General features: G+C 43.9%; 1 protein-coding gene across 2 annotated transcripts in view; it reads left to right on the top strand.

Annotated features, from left to right (window-relative positions):
- The window catches only part of atp11a (ATPase phospholipid transporting 11A), a 31,237-nt gene extending 17,285 nt beyond the window's left edge, over positions 1 to 13,952 (top strand). The window contains exons 2-30 of one of the 2 annotated variants that reach the window (XM_029516006.1): positions 117 to 239; positions 721 to 810; positions 1,217 to 1,297; positions 1,383 to 1,490; positions 1,898 to 2,026; positions 2,234 to 2,337; positions 2,421 to 2,468; positions 2,605 to 2,669; positions 2,798 to 2,879; positions 3,548 to 3,698; positions 3,781 to 3,978; positions 4,071 to 4,184; positions 4,311 to 4,370; positions 4,458 to 4,624; positions 4,741 to 4,812; positions 5,219 to 5,292; positions 5,372 to 5,475; positions 5,896 to 6,077; positions 6,360 to 6,611; positions 6,686 to 6,863; positions 6,944 to 7,046; positions 7,207 to 7,352; positions 7,443 to 7,502; positions 7,601 to 7,728; positions 8,189 to 8,324; positions 10,375 to 10,440; positions 10,531 to 10,634; positions 10,722 to 10,887; positions 12,860 to 13,952. In XM_029516006.1, the coding sequence (XP_029371866.1) occupies positions 117 to 239; positions 721 to 810; positions 1,217 to 1,297; positions 1,383 to 1,490; positions 1,898 to 2,026; positions 2,234 to 2,337; positions 2,421 to 2,468; positions 2,605 to 2,669; positions 2,798 to 2,879; positions 3,548 to 3,698; positions 3,781 to 3,978; positions 4,071 to 4,184; positions 4,311 to 4,370; positions 4,458 to 4,624; positions 4,741 to 4,812; positions 5,219 to 5,292; positions 5,372 to 5,475; positions 5,896 to 6,077; positions 6,360 to 6,611; positions 6,686 to 6,863; positions 6,944 to 7,046; positions 7,207 to 7,352; positions 7,443 to 7,502; positions 7,601 to 7,728; positions 8,189 to 8,324; positions 10,375 to 10,440; positions 10,531 to 10,634; positions 10,722 to 10,887; positions 12,860 to 13,141 (3,573 nt within the window). In that variant the 3' untranslated portion in view covers positions 13,142 to 13,952. Of the gene's footprint in view, positions 1 to 116; positions 240 to 720; positions 811 to 1,216; positions 1,298 to 1,382; positions 1,491 to 1,897; positions 2,027 to 2,233; positions 2,338 to 2,420; positions 2,469 to 2,604; positions 2,670 to 2,797; positions 2,880 to 3,547; positions 3,699 to 3,780; positions 3,979 to 4,070; positions 4,185 to 4,310; positions 4,371 to 4,457; positions 4,625 to 4,740; positions 4,813 to 5,218; positions 5,293 to 5,371; positions 5,476 to 5,895; positions 6,078 to 6,359; positions 6,612 to 6,685; positions 6,864 to 6,943; positions 7,047 to 7,206; positions 7,353 to 7,442; positions 7,503 to 7,600; positions 7,729 to 8,188; positions 8,325 to 10,374; positions 10,441 to 10,530; positions 10,635 to 10,721; positions 10,888 to 11,591 lie in introns of both variants that reach the window. The other variant, XM_029516014.1, reaches the window with a different exon arrangement.
- The last annotated feature ends 5,558 nt before the right edge of the window (positions 13,953 to 19,510 follow it).

Below are 19,510 nucleotides of genomic sequence, written 5' to 3' on the forward strand. Positions count from 1 at the left end.
GGACAGTAAATGAAAACGGGAGATTAACTCTGAATGCAAAGATCAATTTAAAATAAAAACTGGCAGCGCATGAAACACTCCACACACACAACTTGTCTTTGTGTTTTTCCCTGCAGTGTGTCGGTGAGGAGGACTGGGTGGACAGCCGGACCATCTACATCGGACACAAGCAGCCTCCTCCTGGAACCGAGGCCTTCATACAACAACGGTTCCCAGACAACAGAATAGTCTCCTCCAAGGTCAGCGAAAGCACACACACACACAAAAAAAAAAAAGAAACCCAAACACTCTCTGTGAGGGTCGTCAAAGAAAACAGCGCCCAGAGTCAGAGGACTCTCCAGTTCACAGTCAATTACTTTACTACTCTACTCAGTTCAGGGAAAAGGAGAGTCAGAGAGCAAGGCTCAGACAAAAGGACGTGACAGGAAAGAACAGTTAGTGCTGCAGCTCCGAGCAAACGGCCTTTTATTGTGTGGGTGAGTTGTTCTGAGTAATCTCACCACTCAGCGTTAGAGGTGTTCTGGGAGAATGCAGATCAGCTAATATGGGATATTATATAAATCTGTTTACCCTCCTAGTTTTGAAAAGTAGCTGTTATTAATAATAATAATAGAACTGCGTTTGGACTGTATTCAGCCTGCCATGCCAATTAAAAATGATCTGTTGATGTCCTTAAACATTGTTGAATTGTTGATTGTGACACTGTCTCATGCTTTCCAGTACACGTTTTGGAACTTCATCCCCAAAAATATGTTCGAGCAGTTTAGGAGAGTTGCCAACTTCTACTTTCTCATCATATTTCTGGTCCAGGTAAAGAGTTTCTTCAATATACTTCCTGATTTTATTTACACTGTTTTTATTTCTGCAAAGAACACTTCTGTTCTGCAGTTAAATGCCTCGAAATTATTTCTCTCTGTACGGTATATTTAGATGTTAGTCGTGTAAATCTTTTACTCTGACCTGTTCAACCTTCACTTAACTGCCTCTTGTCTGGTCAGTAGGGTGAGTGAGTAGCTGTAAAGCTGTAATCCAAGGAGTCGTTATTTCTTTAAGTGACAGAGATGAGGTCTTTTGATATTCTTGTACCTCTCATTACTTCTCTCCTGAGGCCTGTAAAGGTCAGTTATCACTTAGCGCCGTTTGTCGTCGTGATGGATTCCTCTGCCCTAAATTCACCTTCACTCGCTCAGTTCTGTGTGTGTTTGCATCATTTCAGCTGATCATCGACACTCCAACCAGCCCCATCACCAGCGGGCTGCCGCTCTTCTTTGTCATCACAGTCACCGCCATCAAACAGGTGAGACACGATCCACACAAACACTGATCACTTCTTATCATTTCTGCACACCGTAACCTTTCACGCTCTAATGTCTGCCTCTCAGGGCTACGAGGACTGGTTGAGACACAAAGCAGACAACGCCGTCAACCAGTGTCCCGTCCACGTGGTGCAGCATGGGAAAGTGGTCCGCAAACAAAGTCGCAAGATCAGGGTAAATCACTCTCACCCCGGCTTTGGCTCTTTGTGGGATTTTCCTGCTGTTAAGCTGCGTGTGGGTGTGTGCGCATTCGAGAGCAATTCAGCTTTCAACATCAGTTAGATTAATGTTTGCTATGTAACACTTTCACAAAGCAAAGTTACAGCTGAAAGAATAGATTCAGCTGTCCTGTGAGAGCAAACGTCTGCGACTGTTGGCTGAACTTGAGAGGCTTGCAGGTGAAGGTAAAGCAGGTTAGCTCATTAGACAAACTGCATTAGTAAAGTGCATTAGCAATACTAAAAGGATAAGTGCCATGTCCACACTGATGCTCTCATATGACCTGAGCCATGTAAACAAATACACAACCAGATGAAGAAATAAGAAATCAAATTATTATTTAAACTGTATGTTGTTTTCAGGTCGGCGACATTGTTTGCGTGAAAGAAAATGAAAGCTTTCCCTGCGACCTAATACTTCTCTCCTCATCTCGAGATGAGGGGACCTGCTACGTTACAACTGCCAGTCTGGATGGGGAGAGCAGCCACAAGGTGTGTGTGCGATACTCAAGTTGTCATTCTCACAGTCGTATTTGTTTACACCAGCTTGCGTCACTGTCACAGGCTAAAGCCGAAACTTACATTGCCACAGTTCCTCCTCTCCTCTGATATTTGTCCCACTTCCATCTTTTCCCTCCTCCTCCTCCTCTTTCTGTTTTGATTTATTTACTGTCCCTCCCTCCCTCCCTCCCCTCACAGACCTATTTTGCAGTTCAGGACACAAAAGCTTACAACACAGAGAAGGAGGTGGACTCCATTCACGCCACTATAGAATGTGAACAACCTCAGCCGGACCTGTACAAGTCAGTGCAACACAAATACTCTCCTCTCTCATAACTAAATACCTGGAAGTGTCTCCTCACATATCAACCCTAACCCTACACAGATTTGTGGGCCGCATTAACATCTACATGGACAATGAGCCAGTGGCCAGGTAAGCTCAATCACTTTTTAGGTGTTTGCTAATTCTGCTCCACACAAGTTTGTCCTGATCAGCCTGTAAATGCCAGATGTCATTTATCTGTGCTAAAACAGCACGGCAGTCTGAATGAGCTGATTTTTGTGTGCAGGCCGTTGGGCTCAGAGAACCTGCTGCTCCGAGGGGCCACGCTCAAGAACACCGAGTACATCTATGGTAAAATAGCCTTCCTCTGTGAATCTGGATTAAACTCCTCTGATAAATATTGCACGATGCAATCGAAAGCTCAGGTAAAAGAAAATGACAAATGGGTGAAGTCACCAGTCACTTCTTCTTTCCTTTAGCTGTTGCCATCTACACAGGCATGGAAACAAAGATGGCGCTCAACTACCAGTCCAAGTCTCAGAAACGCTCAGCAGTGGAAAAGTAAGCCCTCTCTTCCTCCCTCTTCTCTTTTATTTTCATTTACATAACACAGACAGCAACTTTCAAGCATCAATTTGCTTTGGCATCGGCCTTTTCCTCAATGATCATCGGGTTAGATAATCATTTATCTTTCTCCCCATCCCTCCATCCATCTGCTCATCTTTAAGAAATTCTTCATTTATTCACCGACTGAGGCTCCTTGTGTGTCTCTGTCTCGCTGCACTGACTGGATCACTTTCTCTCCATCTGGCGTTGACATGCGTCTCGCATCCAGATGGCTTGTAGATATGACCGACTGTAGGTGGATTACTTGGATACAGTGTTTGGCTGGTTAACTCATTAGAATTGGAATAGATGCCTTTCTTCAGTATTTATCCTGATAAGTACAGTGTGCTACAGTTGCAGCTGTGAAACTCTGCCCACTGTCTGTTTGAATGTCTGTGCTCTTTGCTTGTGTAATCTATATCTATGGATCAGATATTTAATGTTTGTCAAGCAGCCTCTGTAGTAAACCTGGATGATTGCACGATGCTGGCTTTCTTTAATTTATTCTACAGGCGTAAGCAAACACAGATTGTCTGCTGATTGGGAAACATGGGAAAAAAATGCAACCTTCGAAGCCCCCCGTTAATGTTCTCTGATCAGCCGCTTGATGTCTCCCCCTGCAGGTCAATGAATGCCTACCTGGTGGTTTACCTGTGCATCCTTATAAGCAAGGCTCTCATCAACACAGTGCTAAAGTACGTGTGGCAGGCGGACCCCAACAGAGACGAGCCGTGGTACAACCAGAGGACGGAAACAGAGAGACAGCGGCACGTCGTGAGTCTCTTAATCAAACCTCACTCCACCTGTTTCCTTAATCACCTGTTCGCCGTCTGAGACTCTTCGCCTTCATCCTCAGCTGATCCGGGCATTCACAGACTTCTTGGCCTTCATGGTTCTTTTCAACTACATCATTCCCGTATCCATGTACGTCACCGTGGAGATGCAGAAGTTCCTGGGCTCTTACTTCATCATGTGGGACGATGAGATGTTAGACGAAGAGCTCGGGGAGAGAGCTGTGGTCAACACGTCCGACCTGAACGAGGAGCTGGGACAGGTGGCCCATTTCACGTAGAATCAAATAAAAATATCAGGCGATTTAGAAACACATGTATCTGAATAAGAGATGTTGCCGTGCTCCTTTTCCAGGTGGAGTATGTGTTCACAGACAAGACGGGGACTCTGACGGAGAACAACATGGAGTTCATAGAGTGCTGTGTGGATGGACATGTTTACGTGCCTCACGCCATCTGTAATGGACAGGTAAACCCCTGCTCCTCATCCACATCGACTGCAAAATCACTTTTTAGGCCAGATTAAAATTATTTAACTGTCTTCTATCTCTGCCCTTTCTCATATTTATATTTAATTGATTTATGTTGCTGGAAGGTGATGCGTGGAGCAGCCGGTATGGACATGATCGACACATCGCCAGGTCCCGAAGCCAGGGTGAGCATAGCCTGCTCTGTTTGTGCGTCTCAGTGAGTGTATGAATATGTGAGTAAAGTTTAAAGCGTTGTTGGCGGCCCAACGCAGGAGCACGAGGAGCTGTTTTTCCGGGCGCTGTGTTTGTGCCACACGGTGCAGGTGAAGGAGGAGGAGACGGTGGACGGGATCAAACATGGCATCCACCAGGGCAAGTCCACCTCCTTCTACATCTCCTCCTCTCCAGACGAGGTGGCGCTGGTGGAAGGCATGAAGAGGTGGAGCCCCGCAGACACACACAGGGATATAATGCCAGTGACAATCAGATGGTGAAATTGTGATAAAAGCTATCTGCATGCACATCAGCACAATAATGGTTTGTTCTTTTCCGCAGGCTCGGCTTCACCTACCTGAGACTGAAGGACAGTCACATGGAGATCTTAAACAGAGAGGATGAGATAGAGAGGTGAGTGTGTCCCTTCAGAACTATGCTGTTTATCTCTTTAACCCGGAGCATCAGTTACTTTTTTGAGTTTCATATTTTTGGAAAGGTTTACAGCCTTTGCTTTGTCTCAAAGGTAATGTACCAGAAATTGCAATATCTCACTATTGTAACATTGTACCACACTGACATAGTTTCACATAGTTTAGCGCAATGATTCACGCTGATCTTACTGTGTTTCTAATATTACCTCGGTGCTGCACACATTGTGAGTAGCTTAGTAACAGTGAAAACTAACAGCTCTCCAGCTACTATTTATAAATTTAGGACAGTGAAAAACACTGATGATTATTGTTTCCAACCCATGTATGATTTTTTTAATGTCACTAAAGGATGCTTTCTGTGTCATCTGTTATTATTTTTTCAACAGGTTTGAGCTGCTGGAGGTTTTGACGTTTGATTCAGTCAGACGGAGGATGAGCGTCATTGTCAGGGCCAGCACTGGTAACAACGACACAACAAACATGATGATCAGATTACATGGTTTCTGGCTGACACGCTTCTTCCTTGTCTGTGTGAGCAGGTGAGCTCTTTCTGTTCTGCAAAGGTGCAGACTCCTCCATCTTCCCCAGGATTATCTCAGGCAAGGTGGATCAGGTTCGAGCCCGGGTGGAAAACAATGCAGTGGTGAGAACACACTCAAACGCACGTACAGTACGAAAACGCGCACATGCAACAGAAATTTGTGGAATAACCAACTTAAAAGAAAGAACCTGTTGACCAGCTGAGGTTGGAGAGTCGTCCATATGATTAAACCGCCTCCTGACAAATCTTATCACAACAATGCAGCTGATTATGGCAGCATGAGAGTATCTGAGGGTGGAGTTTGTGGTCTGATTTACCTGCTAAATGAAGTGAACGGATCCTGCAGTGGAAACTAGGTCACCAACACTACACTTGTGGAGTTGCAGCCTTCAATAAGTGGTAGTTTTTTTAGCTGCAGCCCACACACTCACATTCAGAGACCAACCTCAGGATTTAGCTGTTTGTGGAATGAAATGAGCAGATGATCAGACTAACCCTCTTCTGACATGCTGTGTCCTCCAGGAGGGTCTGAGGACACTTTGTGTTGCCTACAGGCCTCTGAGCCCTGAACAGTACGAGGAGGTCTGCCACTTGCTGAGCGGGGCAAAGTTAGCACTTCAAGACCGGGACAAACGGCTGGCGGAGGCCTACGAGCTCATAGAGAAGGACCTGATCCTGCTGGGAGCTACTGCTGTCGAGGACAGGTGGATGATCTCTTCAAAAAAAATCTCTGCTAACCGCCATGTCTGCTCTTTAAACACTGTGCGTGCTGCCCCACTTCTAAGTGAGCCACACTGAGCGAGACACTTACAGTGTCGACTTCAAAGTGATCTGTAGTGAGGAGGACACTGCAGGGCTGCTCATTCAGAAGTCAGAATATGATCAAAGTGTTGTTATATTGTGTGTCTGTTTTGCTCCTGAGGAGTATTTTGATGATGGGTTTTTTTTTTTTTTTCAGTGCATTTCCTCTCCTTCCTCCTCCACAGGCTCCAGGAAAAAGCAGCGGACACCATCGAGTCGCTCCACAAAGCTGGTATGAAGGTGTGGGTGCTGACTGGGGATAAGATGGAGACGGCGGCGGCGACCTGCTACGCCAGCAAGCTCTTCCGCCGCAACACCCAGATCCTGGAGCTGACCACCAAACGCACCGAGGAGCAGAGTCTTCATGATGTCCTGTTTGACCTGAGCCGCACCGTCCTCAGGCATCATGGAGGGATGACCAGGGACACTTTCTCTGGGTGTGTGTCTGTGATTCTAAGCTTAGGATTTAACGCATGACGCAGTCTTGACATGGTTGTGTTACCCCGTCCAGTTTATCAGCTGACTACGCTGACTACGGCCTGATCATCGATGGAGCCACCCTCTCTGCAGTGCTGAGGCCCGGGCAGGAGGACTCAAACTCGGGGAGCTACAAAGAGATCTTCTTAGAAATCTGTCGCAACTGCAGCGCCGTGCTATGCTGTCGAATGGCGCCGCTGCAGAAAGCTCAGGTGCAGATATCTTACGGCACCTCACAGGAGTGTCAGAGTGTCTATCACAATGATTTATGGGGTTCACTGTCACTCTCTAGATCGTGAAGCTGATCAAAGCCTCCAAGGAGCATCCGATCACCCTGGCGGTTGGGGATGGAGCGAATGATGTCAGCATGATCCTGGAGGCCCATGTTGGCATTGGTTAGTGCTGCGACCCGTCCTGATCCATATGCTACTTCAGGGTTGGGTAGTTGTTGCTCAGTATAAGACAAGAAAACATGAGCACTGTTGTTTCAACGACAACAACAACAAAAAAGAGGTGTCACAAATGAAAGTCACACATCTCCCTCTGCCTTCCCAGGGATTATGGGTAAAGAGGGTCGTCAGGCAGCGAGGAACAGTGACTACGCCATCCCAAAGTTCAAACATCTCAAGAAGATGCTGCTCGTCCATGGACACTATTATTACATACGCATCTCTGAACTTGTGCAATATTTCTTTTACAAGGTACAAGCCAGTATCACAAACAACACAACACACGACAAACCTGCCGCCTGTTTCTTTGTTTTCACTTATTTATTCTGTGTCTTTTTGCAGAATGTCTGTTTCATCTTCCCCCAATTCCTCTACCAGTTCTTCTGTGGCTTCTCACAACAGGTACACACACACACAAACTCAACACATCGAACACAAACAAAGATAAGGGATTAAAGGGAAAAGGGTTGAAACACTTCTGTCTGTGTGCCCGTCTCCAGCCTCTCTATGACACGGCCTACCTGACTCTGTACAACATCAGCTTCACCTCGCTGCCCATCCTGCTCTACAGCCTCATAGAGCAGCACATTAACATGGACATCCTGAAGAAGGACCCATCGCTATACAAGTCAGTGTTTATATCCTCCTGAATGACGGAAAGCTTTCAGTGAATACAGGAAAGTGCAGCTCAGGACTCAGCTCTCAGACTTCTGTGTGTGTAATGAAATAAAGAAAGACATATTTCAGATGTTTTAGACATTCTCAGGCAAAACACTCGTCCACGAAAACTGCAGACAAACATTTTGCTCTTAATTTTACATCCAGGCGAAGGAAATATTTGCTGGAGGCATTCAGATCAGAATCCTCACTCCTCACTAATTTTCTTGGGTTCCGTTTGGAGACACTTAAGTGAAATCTCAAGGTTTCACATGATTAGATGAAGAATTTCGAACTCCCAGAATGAATTCCTTTTCTGCTAAATCAAATGAAAGTATCCTGTTTACCTCAGTTTCTGGGTAAGTCAGCTAACGTACTGATTAATGACGGTGCTTTTGATGCTCACTGCTCTGCCCTGTTTTTCACCACAGAGATATTGCTAAGAACTCTTTGCTGCGTTGGCCCATCTTCATTTATTGGACCATCTTGGGTGTTTACGACGCCATCGTGATGTTCTTTGGTGCTTACTTCCTGTTTGACAACACAACCTTCACCAGCAACGGACAGGTAATGCCAGTGTCTGAACGGCAGACTTCTTTCAAACAGACAAGCTGCTGAATCAACAATTGAAGAAAAAAAAAAAAAAAAAGAAGTTGCATGGATCCTTATTTGTATTTCTATTTTACAGGAAATATTTGATTTTAATTTGCCTCGTTCGACAAACACAACAACATCTATGATTTGCTGCTGGTCATCTTTTCTTTTTCAGTGTTTTTGGGCTGTTTTCAGTTTATCAGTAAACACAAACCAAAGACATCTCTCCTTTCTTAAAGTGGATAAACTGCCGTCTTCATCACTGGCTCAGCTGCTTTGGCAGAGGATTTCTTAGGACAAAGAAGCTTTTGATAGATTTATTTTTGTTAATTTTACAGTAGTTTTGTATTTGCAGGACATAAGTCAGCATGAGGTGAATGAAGCAGGCTTCATTTGTGCCCTAATAATCCAAATTGTGTAATATTTTGTCACCAGGTAATTACAAGTAATTAGGTTGTTGTAGTGTTGGTGTGTTTTTGCAGCGTTTGCAGAAAATGTGTGTACTGACAGTTTTACGTGTAAAAGATTCTTCCATTTCACATCCAAGACGCGGCAGCATGGCGGGTTTGCCACCATCTTCCTCTGTGTCCTTTAATTTACAAAAAAAGAAAAGAAAGTGTTACCTTGGACTGCTTTGAGTTGCTCAGTTTCACTTCTTGTTTTGCATCTAATTTTTATTTAAATTATTTTTTCTTCTTCAGCCACAAAACTGTTGTTTATTTATTTTCTCATGATTTTCCTCTTCTGGTTTTTCTCCTCTTCTTAATTCCTCCTCTCTTACCTTTGTGTTGCTTTTTCTTTTTGCTTCTCTTTCCTCCTCCCAGCTAATGACAACCAACACACAGATGGTAAGCCTGTCCCTGTCTCTCTGTCATCTCTCCCTGGTTTCACTTTTCAGTTTCCTGTTTCGTCCCGTCACACATCCTGATACTGAACCACTTGTCACCCGTCCACCACTCATCTCACGCCCCGGCCCTTAGTGCCTGCCGTAGATACTTTATAGGCTTTTTGTGGAGTGACCTGCCTTTTCCCTTTCGTGTCCAGGTTAATGTAGTGATCGAACACCTTAGCTGTACAGTACACTGTTTGTGGATTGCGTGTTCTGAGTTAAAAGCACTGGATCTAAAATCTAATGAATCTAAAAAAAAAAATTCATTTTGCTCTCCTACTTCCATTACATGGACATTCGAGCCATCGTTCTAATCTAATTCTCCTTCAGATGATGGCTCTCCTTTTAGATCTGAAGAACATAGTCACATTTGTGGATACTCTCCAAACCATTAGGTCTATTTATAGACTCATTTGTAAAGAAAGAAGAAGTTGGAGGCAACGAAGTTGATGATGTTCTCATCCATCACAATGCAAATGTGAAGCTTTTAAGTTGTTAGAATAAATAAACAACAACACACAGAGTATTGAAATATGCCTGGTCAGAAATAAATGTGCATGTTTGGAGCAAGGGTGAAAATCAAACCGAAGATAATGAAGTACGAGATGGTTTTAATTTTTGGTAAATAGTCTATTAATATCACGCAGTTTAGACAGTACATATAAGTGTCGGCTTCAAAGATGGCTATCATCATTACGATCATCATCCTCATTGGAATATTGTGAAATAAATGTGCTGCGTGTAACATTTACAGATTAACAGCTAATTTAAATTTAAAGCAGAAACATTGGAGATGAAATCCGTCTGTGCTCTTTTTAAATATAATCACCGCAGTTAACGCCACATCACTTCTATTTAAACCATTTAAAACTCATTCATCAGCCATCGGGAATCTCTGCTCAGCTGAATGTCGCTTTCTGAACTCCCTGCCATCTGTTTGATTGATTGATTCCTTATCGACTATGTGCTATTAAGTTTACCACATTAACATCGGGTCTGCTGAAGGGCCTTGTGGGTGATGACGGTGATGCTCGCTGATCTGACAGTATATACGGCAGCCAGGGTGCGTTTTATATCGCAGTCATCGCAGTGAATGTGAAATCCTGACCAGCTGTCGTCCCTCTGCCGCTGTAGATGTTCGGGAACTGGACGTTCGGGACTCTGGTCTTCACTGTGCTAGTCTTCACTGTTACATTTAAGGTAAGCACACAGCATCTGCACTCAGAGGTACTGAAGAAGAGCTGGATTCAGGCTCACTGACATATGACTCGTGTCCCGTCTGCCTCCTAGTTGGCTCTAGACACTCATTACTGGACTTGGATCAACCACTTTGTCATCTGGGGCTCACTCATTTTCTTTGTGGTCTTCTCTCTGCTGTGGGGAGGAATCATCTGGTAGGCTTTGAACGTATATTTTGATATTTAATTTTTAGTTATTTTTTTTACTCTTGAGTTAATGATCCTCCCCTCCTTCCCTCCCAGGCCTTTCCTCAACTACCAGAGGATGTACTATGTGTTCATGCAGATGTTGTCCAGCGGTCCGGCCTGGCTCAGTATAATCCTTCTGATAACAGCCGGTTTGTTGCCAGATGTAGTAAAGAAAGTGATCTGGAGGGCGCTGTGGCCGACGACTACTGAGCGCATACAGGTGGGTGCTGCCACATTAAATATATGATATTATTATTTAAGAAGTCATAAAGTTATGTCCTTTAAAGGATCACAAACAGGATGTTGCTGCTACTTCACTTGAGTAAAGTTGACCTCTTTTTGCATCTTAAATATTATTGAATATTAATGCTGTTTTGAAAGCTCTAATGTGTGTAAAGTGTCTCACTGATGACTGTGGGTCAGCAGATGTATGCTGGGTTTGGCTATTTCCCCGCTCTGTTGGATGTAAGTCCGTAAACTTCTCTGTCTGTTTGCAGTGCTCCTTTACTTCCAATTCAAATGTCAGTCATTCATTGTGTCTTTGCTGCCACAGCAGCATTAAAGATAGCAATCATAAAAGCAGTGTTTGGTTTAATATGATGATTCTTCAGGCTCAACACCACGCCCGGTGTCTGGAATCCAGTCGGATCAGTTTGTAATAAGCACAGCACTGACATTATTGTAAATGGACACTACGGGAATTTCCTCCATGCCTGCAGTGTCTGTTGTTTTTGTGCAGTGAGGTTTCTTTATCTATCCTTTGACAAAACTCTATTTCTGGTTTTCAGCTCTATAAGAACTTTTTCTTTCTGTTTGAAATCAAATTTGACAGTTCCTTGTGTACTCCTCCCTCTGATCTCCTGGTTTTCTTTCTTCCTCCTCCTCCTCCTCCTCCCCGCTCCCTCTGGTTCTCCTCCGTGGCAGACCAAGCGTCGGCACCTTGCCTCCGAGCCCTCCACCATCTTTATGCTGTCTCAGACCTCCAGCAGAATCAGTTTCTAACCCAGCCCTCCTGGAGGTGACCCTCTGCCTTTCCCGCCATCTCTAACTCTCCCATGTTTCCCTCTGAATTTTCCTTTCTGTCCATTTTCACTGCATGAAAGTGCACGTTATCTTGTCAAACTGAGGTTAGAATATGTGTTTGTAGTCGACCCTAAATGTGTGTGTGTGTGTGTCTGCAGTGTGTGAGGGATAAAGGGTTTGACATGGCCCTGACCTACCACAGCTCTGACTCGTTACTAGATGGAATAGCTGTCACAGAAGCCTAGAAGGCTTCAGCACGGTAAAAGAGGTACAGCCTGCCGGTGTGTGTGATGCTGGGTAATGGTTTAACACCCTGTTTTGGTGTGTGGTTCACCTGGTTTGACTTCTGGAAGTTGAGCCTGACTAACACGTGAGTTGCCGTGTGTTTGTTTGTGTGTCTGTGTGCCTTGGTGAGCAGGACTCTTCCAGGTATCGTATCACATGCTTCTGCAGCCTTTTGAGTAACTCTTGACGTGGAGCTCTGGCCCCCTCTAGTGACGCAGCTCAGTATCACTACGAGGCAGAAAAAGATTTTACTCACAGCGGGGCTGAACGTTGATGCATGTTATCATTTCTTCATCTGCATGGTTCGGTTCGGTTGTGTATCTGCGGGTATCTGGTGTCACGCAGTGCTGCAGTTTGTGTTCATTCATGCTTTTTTATACTAAAGTGTACTGCGCTGTCTAAAAGGAGTGTATGAGACATTTCTATCACAGCTGGCCAATGAGATTAGAGGCAACACAATACTTTTTTTTTATTATATTACACAAGCAGCTGAATCGTCTGGTAATGCAGATTTGTGTTTGGGGTCGGGTTTCTGACACAGCTCATTTAGTGCCTGCCTCTTCAACTGCAGCCTTCGTTTAGCTTGTCATCTAACATCTGCTCCAGAAAGGAACAAATGGAGCCGCCACCGCCAGGAAGTAAGAAAAAGGAGGTGTTAAAGAGATGGAAAGTCACACAGCGGTTAAAACAAACAGCCTCAGACCATCCAAAAGTGTGAGAGCAGCCAACAAATCATTGTCGTATCTCATCACAGTGTGAATTTTGGCCAGCTGGGATAACAGCGTCTCCACAATGTCTGTCCTCTCTGCACTGCTCCACAAATAACACGTTTTCTTTCTCTGCATCTCTCCGTCTTCTTCTTCTCCACGTCTACACTCACACAGAACGCTGATAAACTCTACAAGGGCCAGCTCTCCGAGTTTACCCCACTGGCATCTCTCCATGCCCCACCCAAGGCTGGCGGCCAGCAGCAAGGCTCGGGCCACCAAAGGAACGCCCCGAACCCTCGAAGGTCTGAACCCTTTACTAAGAAAGTCATGTTCACACGCCTGCAGAGAACACCCGACTACTGCACCTTCACTCCCCTCCTCCGATTCGCAGACGGGTCCCGTCATCCACGACAGGGACACACTTACAGCGGGGCGGGGCCCGAGACCTCAGTCTAATTTATTTCTGTTCAATGTTTTTCTATTCTAAGACCTTGATTTCAGGTATCAATGGCGTCCATCTGGCGTTAGACTGAACAAACGAGCGGTTATGATAGATCGGTCACTGCTAGCAGAGCCGGAAAGTAAAGTCAGCAAATGAATTCATTCACGTTACTGAGCCGGAGTCAGATAACACTGTGGCGCAAAGCACTATGGGACGACTCTGGAAAGAAGGCCATTCTCAGAGCCTCGCTCACCGCCACGATGTGCAAAGGGCTGAGTGTACTGATGTCACAACGGATAAAAACAAGTATTGATTTCATAAAGCACACCACCTCACGCTGGCAATATGTGCACTGGCCCTTTAAATCCATCTGCCTCTGACGGCAGGCAGCTGAAGCGTACTTTTCTCTAATTATTAGGATTAATAGGACTTTTTAAAAACGGATCATGACTGGAATTGTGCTGCTGCTGATGATGACACCAACGAGGATGAAGACAGTAACAGTGCTTAAGCCAGCATGGGCTTTCTCTGACAAACCTTTTCTTTTCTCTTCTTCAATTCCTACCATCTCTCTCTCGCTCTCCTTCTTTCCATCTGCCTGTCCTGCCTCTTTTTTTAGGACTAACTGGTGTTGCCTGTGTGCAAACCTGTTATCCAGAAACACTCCGTAGGACTCTGCGGCCATTGTAAGGAGGGGTGTAGCTTAGAAGTAAAGCTTCAGCGTTTGAAGGCTGGATCTGATTTGGCCTGTTTGTTTCCTGTTACTTATTCATTATTACGTCTTAAAGAAAAAAAAAAAAAAAAAGGCCAAAATGAGCTCCATATCCAACACTTAAGCTTTTAATCTCAGCTGTAGGTAGTGAAGAGTGTTTGGTGGGATAGATGTGTTTATCTGTGTGCTGATAGCTAGTGGCCATGTTAGTGTGTGTGCTGTATTGTATTTATTGAAGCACTTTAACTATAGACATTCATCTTACATTTATCTATGATGCTGAGAGACTGATCTAAATTTTGTTCTGCCTTATTACTGATGGAGTCCAGTAAAAAAGCGGCTGCGACGGCTTCCTCGCTGTTTCTGAATGCCTTAATGTCACCTTGTTAAAACCACAGAGATTATGAACCAAAGAACCTGGAGAAACAAAAACAGCTGATAAATGCACCGCGAGTTTATCTGATTATTGTCAGACCTGTGGTCTGCAAGGAAGTCTGTAAACTTTTGATTTTATGTTACATACACTTTTTAGCACCTTAAAAATTTGCATACCAATCAGAAGGCAAAGATTCAATCAAGTGCTCCGAACTACTTGACGCCTTAAATTAGTAGTTAATATTGCTGAGATTTGTTCGTCGGTCATTAATGCAGGAGAAGACGCTGTAATATACACTGATAGCTTCGATCGTTTCTGGGTCACGGGCTCGCTCTGAGAGAGGGGCGGGGTCACCCTGGACAGGTGGCCAGTCCATCACAGAGACAGAGAGAGACAACAGTGAACCCAAACATGAACCCCGCGCAGAAAGGCCGTGCTGAACATGCAGACGCAGCAGAACTTCATTCAGCAGTGAGCCTGCTCAGTCAGACCTTTTATTGGAGAAGATAAACATAACAGGTGTAAACGTCCTGATCCCTAAAGGCCCAACAAGCCTGGATCTGGTGTGTTCGGTGAAATCTGAGTGGATTACAAAGAAATGTATCATTTTGTCGCCTTTTTATCAGTCTGTTAAACGTCAGTCAGCTTTTAGTATAGGAGCTATAGGAAATTCAGGTATTCACGCTTGTATTCACATAAATGTTTTGTCCCGCCTCATGATGCATTTTAGATTGATTATAGCGTCTAATGCTCTCATGCTGTTCAAAGCCTGATGACGATGTCAGCGGAGTGTAATGAGATTATCTGCCGTCACTGTGCAGGCCATGAATTTTGTTTTCCTCACTCATCCTGTGTCTTTCCTTCTAGCTGTCTCTCTTTCTTTCTCTCGTTCTTCCCTCTGCTGAGGTGATGTGGAAGTTTTCCTACCTCTCTGACAGCCGCCTCCGTCCGTCCGTCCTCATCATCACCCTCTCATCTGTCTCGTAGATCTGTCCTGAGACGGAGCAGGAATAATGTTTTGTACTCTGCATAAATAGTTTTATGAACCAAAGCCTTGTTGCTGCTAGAGATACTTGTAGCTGCTTTACATTAGGTGCCTTGTGGTAGTTTCTGTCTGTGCTTGCTTTTCTGGTAAATTTAATTCTAATAATAAGCATTTGAATGGAGAAGCACTGCAGATGATGGATGTGAATGTAAAAGTTATTGGAACAAATACAGTACGGAAATATTACCGTTATGACACATTTGATGAAAAAAACTTTGACCACTTGCACCAAACAATGACTTTTGCTTCACGTCTTCTTTTGTTATTTAAGTTATAAGCCCAGGAGGGCTTTTGTCTGTTGTTATTTTTTATTGTTTTCATGAATGTATAAAGTATGAAATTCCCTCACCCTGTGGTCAGATCTGTCATCTTATTTTAAAGAAAACTTGAAGCGCTCCACTTCTGCTTGATCAATCAGTTGCAGCGGTTAAATATTTTTTTGAAAATGCTGTTTCCTTTATTGTTGGACTTCAGATTCTGCTTTTTTACTACAATATTTATATTAAAACTGTCATACTTTTGAATTCTGTGCTAGTTTAAGTGGGAAACAGATTTTGTTCCTTGGAGCGCCTCAATTTAAAACGTGGACACAGAAATAAAACCAAAACGATATTTGCATTACTTCCTCTGATGCTTTTTGGCCCTTTAATGTTCTCAGGCTTGTATAATTTTTTCTCCTGCCGAGTTAGATTTCATAAAACAATAAAAAAAAGACCAGTGTCTTTGTGCCAGTAGTGAATATTGTAAAATCTTATCGTGTTTTTCTACCTAAATCTATAAATAATGAGCGAGAAATCAATAAACCCCCCAGGACAAAGTAACGATCAATATCTGGAAACTCAAAAGCTTTTATTCTCTATAAATGGTTTTATTTAATATAAATGAATTATTAGCACTCAGTCGTCTGGAAGACTGCTGTGGGTTTTTTTTACGTATATCAGCAATGACAAGAGGATTTCGTACTTTTTTTTTTTTTTTTTACTTTCTGGAAACTGTTTTCGATGTGTGTCTTATCTGTGTAGAAGAGTTTTTCTAAAGCCCACGCTGGGTTGTGACAAAACGACACTGGACGTGTGTGTACGCTTTAAAGCTTTACAGAGACTTCTGTGGTCTGAGCTCAGATACTCTCCTGCACTGAACTGTCTCGTCTGATGATCGACACTTTGCTGTAGAAATTTTTTGAAGCCATCAACGGCGGATTTAAGGTCTTTACTGCACCAATCATTCTTGTCCTCAATGTCCTGATCTTTCAAGACCACCTTAACTGACAGCCTTCAAACCGAATGTTCTCTTTTCTCATGTACAATAACAGACAGTATCTAAAATAACTTGAATACAGTATATATATATATATATATATATATATATAAAAATATATAAATGCAGACAGTATACAGATGTAGTTATGTTGATTAATGTACAGTTTTGGGGTCTTTTTGTATACCGTTTTTAACAGAGTCATATCCAGATTTACTTGTGGATTTTTGCCAACCTTCTGTAGCTATCAACAGCAGATTACTGTATATTTGCTTGAAAATAAAGGTCAGAAGTGGAAATATAAAAAGTGACACTGTGGTTTTCTTTTCTGGCCCAGTGGGTGCACCGCCGGCGTCGGCCACAGGGACGCAGTAGAGTATTTCACAAGTGTCGAAGGTGACAGACCAAACACACCTGAGGAGCTGATGAGAGGATGTTCATGAGAATCTAAAATAAACTACCAGCTTTCTTTTTTCAAAGGCAGTTTTTAGATTTAACGTCTTCCCCAAAGTTGCTTCGGGGCTGCTGTCTGCACCATCTGAGGATGTCAACAAGATTAGGATGGAGGTTTTGGATCGATTGGATTCCCTTCATCCTTTTCACTTCTCATCTGCGCTGATCTCCTCGTCCTCTCCTCCACAGCTGGCAGCTGCTGAGACCTGCTCGTGTGTGTGACAGGGATGGGGAAATATCTAGGGCACGACTGTCAGAGGTGAAAAAGTGGTGGGGGGTTGTAAATAAGAAAAGTAAATGCTGAAGAGCAGCGCTGCGTTTTCATTGCAGGGTCTACCTGGCTTCTGTCACTTTTTTCTTTACGAAGTTAAACTGCAGCGGCTCGCAGAACAGCGTGACAAAGTCTGACTGCTTTATTTCATCAACTCCAGCTCCTCTGAAAACTTCGACTATAAATATGTGGTATTTCTACCGCTGATTTGGGTTTTATGGTGTATCGCCTAAAATACACAGACAGGTGGGAGGTGTAATTTAAGGTGCAGTAAGTCCTTTACAACGTCTCCGCCATCTGTTTAGACTTCCTTCATGTCAAACTGCCTGATGCTGAATCGCTTGAAGCACATTAGTCAGACATAATAGCAGAGTTTTTCTGAAGGTAGGTGTTACGTGTGCCAGTGAGGGCTGGATTAGGATGAATTCAGAGAGTAGATCCACAGGATCAGAGTCAGACCTTTCTAAAGCGGCAACAGGTGACTTAAAAATACCTGTAATGTGCTGCACGCAGAGCCAAGAACGCACAACCGCCTGCATAACCACGGCAACACCTGACACATAAATCATTATGATGTGTTACGGCCACATTAGCAGAAATTAGCGGGGACCGATTTGTTAGCTTCGTTACAAATTCTCATCAGATCTCAATTACAGTTATTTTGACACCTGCAGTAATAACAGAGAGTGTTGCTGCACGTTTCTGGGCCCAGCAGTAGGCCTGACACTCAAACCAGCCTTAAATCATCAGACCGACCCTCCACACACACACACAGCCTCACCTCATCATTGTAATGTCAGTGTGTGTCTCCATTCACAGTATTAAATGGAGGGAGGTGATGGAGGCAGCCACACGTGAAATCTAAGAATTAGCTGTGAAATTGCTGTTATTTGCTGCAGATTGTTTATGACTTGGTACACAGTTTTTTCTTTCGTTTCTCGGGGGCTTACAAAGGGCTTTCTCATTATTGTGTCCTGGCTTTTAAGGGAGTTGTGTGAGTTGTTCCACACACACACACACACACACACACACACACACACACACACACACACACACACACAGCTTTCACTCATATTCTGACAACTTCTGATACTTTTGCTCACTTATATAAATGTATGTGCATATGAAGCTGGCACAGGTGAAACTGGCTCTCTGTTTACTAAAGAGACTCAGCCGATTAACTGTCCGGAATCAAATGGTGGGAAAAAAAACTCAACTCAACAAACACAGCAAAGGTAACGCAATCTGAAAGAAGAAGTGAGAGCCGGAGAAGTTCATTTCCAGCGTTCATGTTGTGAGATAAGCAGCTCTTCACTGTGACCTGCAGAAAGAGGCGGCCCTCTGAGTCCATCTGAGCAGACACACAAACAGACTATTTGTGTGTCTGCTTAGATCCACCTGTGCTGTTGCTGTATGAGCCACGTTGTGTGTTGTTGTTGGTACATATTAAGCAGAAACAAAGTCACCTGTTGGCTGACCTGAGGCCAGTCTGGACCTTTGCAGATTGTGTTCTAATTATTGTTGTTGAGTGTTGGAACTGCAGTGCTGTTTTTGTGACGTGGTGCTTTCAGCTGGACTTGTTGGTTTCAGGGATCCAAAGGAAAAGCGTTACATGCTGATGGAGGCTAAATATGGGACTCAGACTGCATCGTGTCGATGACTGTCTCCTCTCACAAGTGCAGAAACAAACTAATCTGATTAGTGTGCATCCTTGTTATCAGCGCTGAATGGAGTCCAGCTGCCAGAGGCAGAGCTGCTCTCTCTCCGATGAACCCATTTCCTTTTTCTCCACCAATATGAGGAGTGATTCAGACGCTGATTTATGTTTTGAATCATTTGTAAACTACAACAGTGTGTCCTCCTTATCGTCCTCCCTCGTCTCCTCCTCTCTGTAATCCCTCTCATCTCCTCCTTTTTACTTTTTATATTTAGCCCTGACGTCCACTTCTCCAGCCCTCTGCACTCTCCTCCTTTCTCGCTGTTGTCTACCAATCAGGTTGATCGATTTTTATGCCTCTTCTTATCGAGCGGAGCAGCCGTGGTCCATAAATGTCACTTCACCCTGCTCAGACACACACACATACACACTTTGACATACAAAGCAGACTTTTTCAGACTTCACCAGCCGTCCCATGTATTCTTGTTGGGTGTGTCGCTTTCCACACTTCATCAATCCTGACTTGTGTTTCAGTTGTTGTAGGATGCAAAAATCTGTCAGTGAAGAAATCAATCACATTCAGGCATCGGTACTCTGAGTAAAGTGTTTGAT

Source organism: Echeneis naucrates, chromosome 2 (assembly GCF_900963305.1).
Source record: "Echeneis naucrates chromosome 2, fEcheNa1.1, whole genome shotgun sequence".
Lineage (NCBI taxonomy): Eukaryota > Metazoa > Chordata > Actinopteri > Carangiformes > Echeneidae > Echeneis > Echeneis naucrates.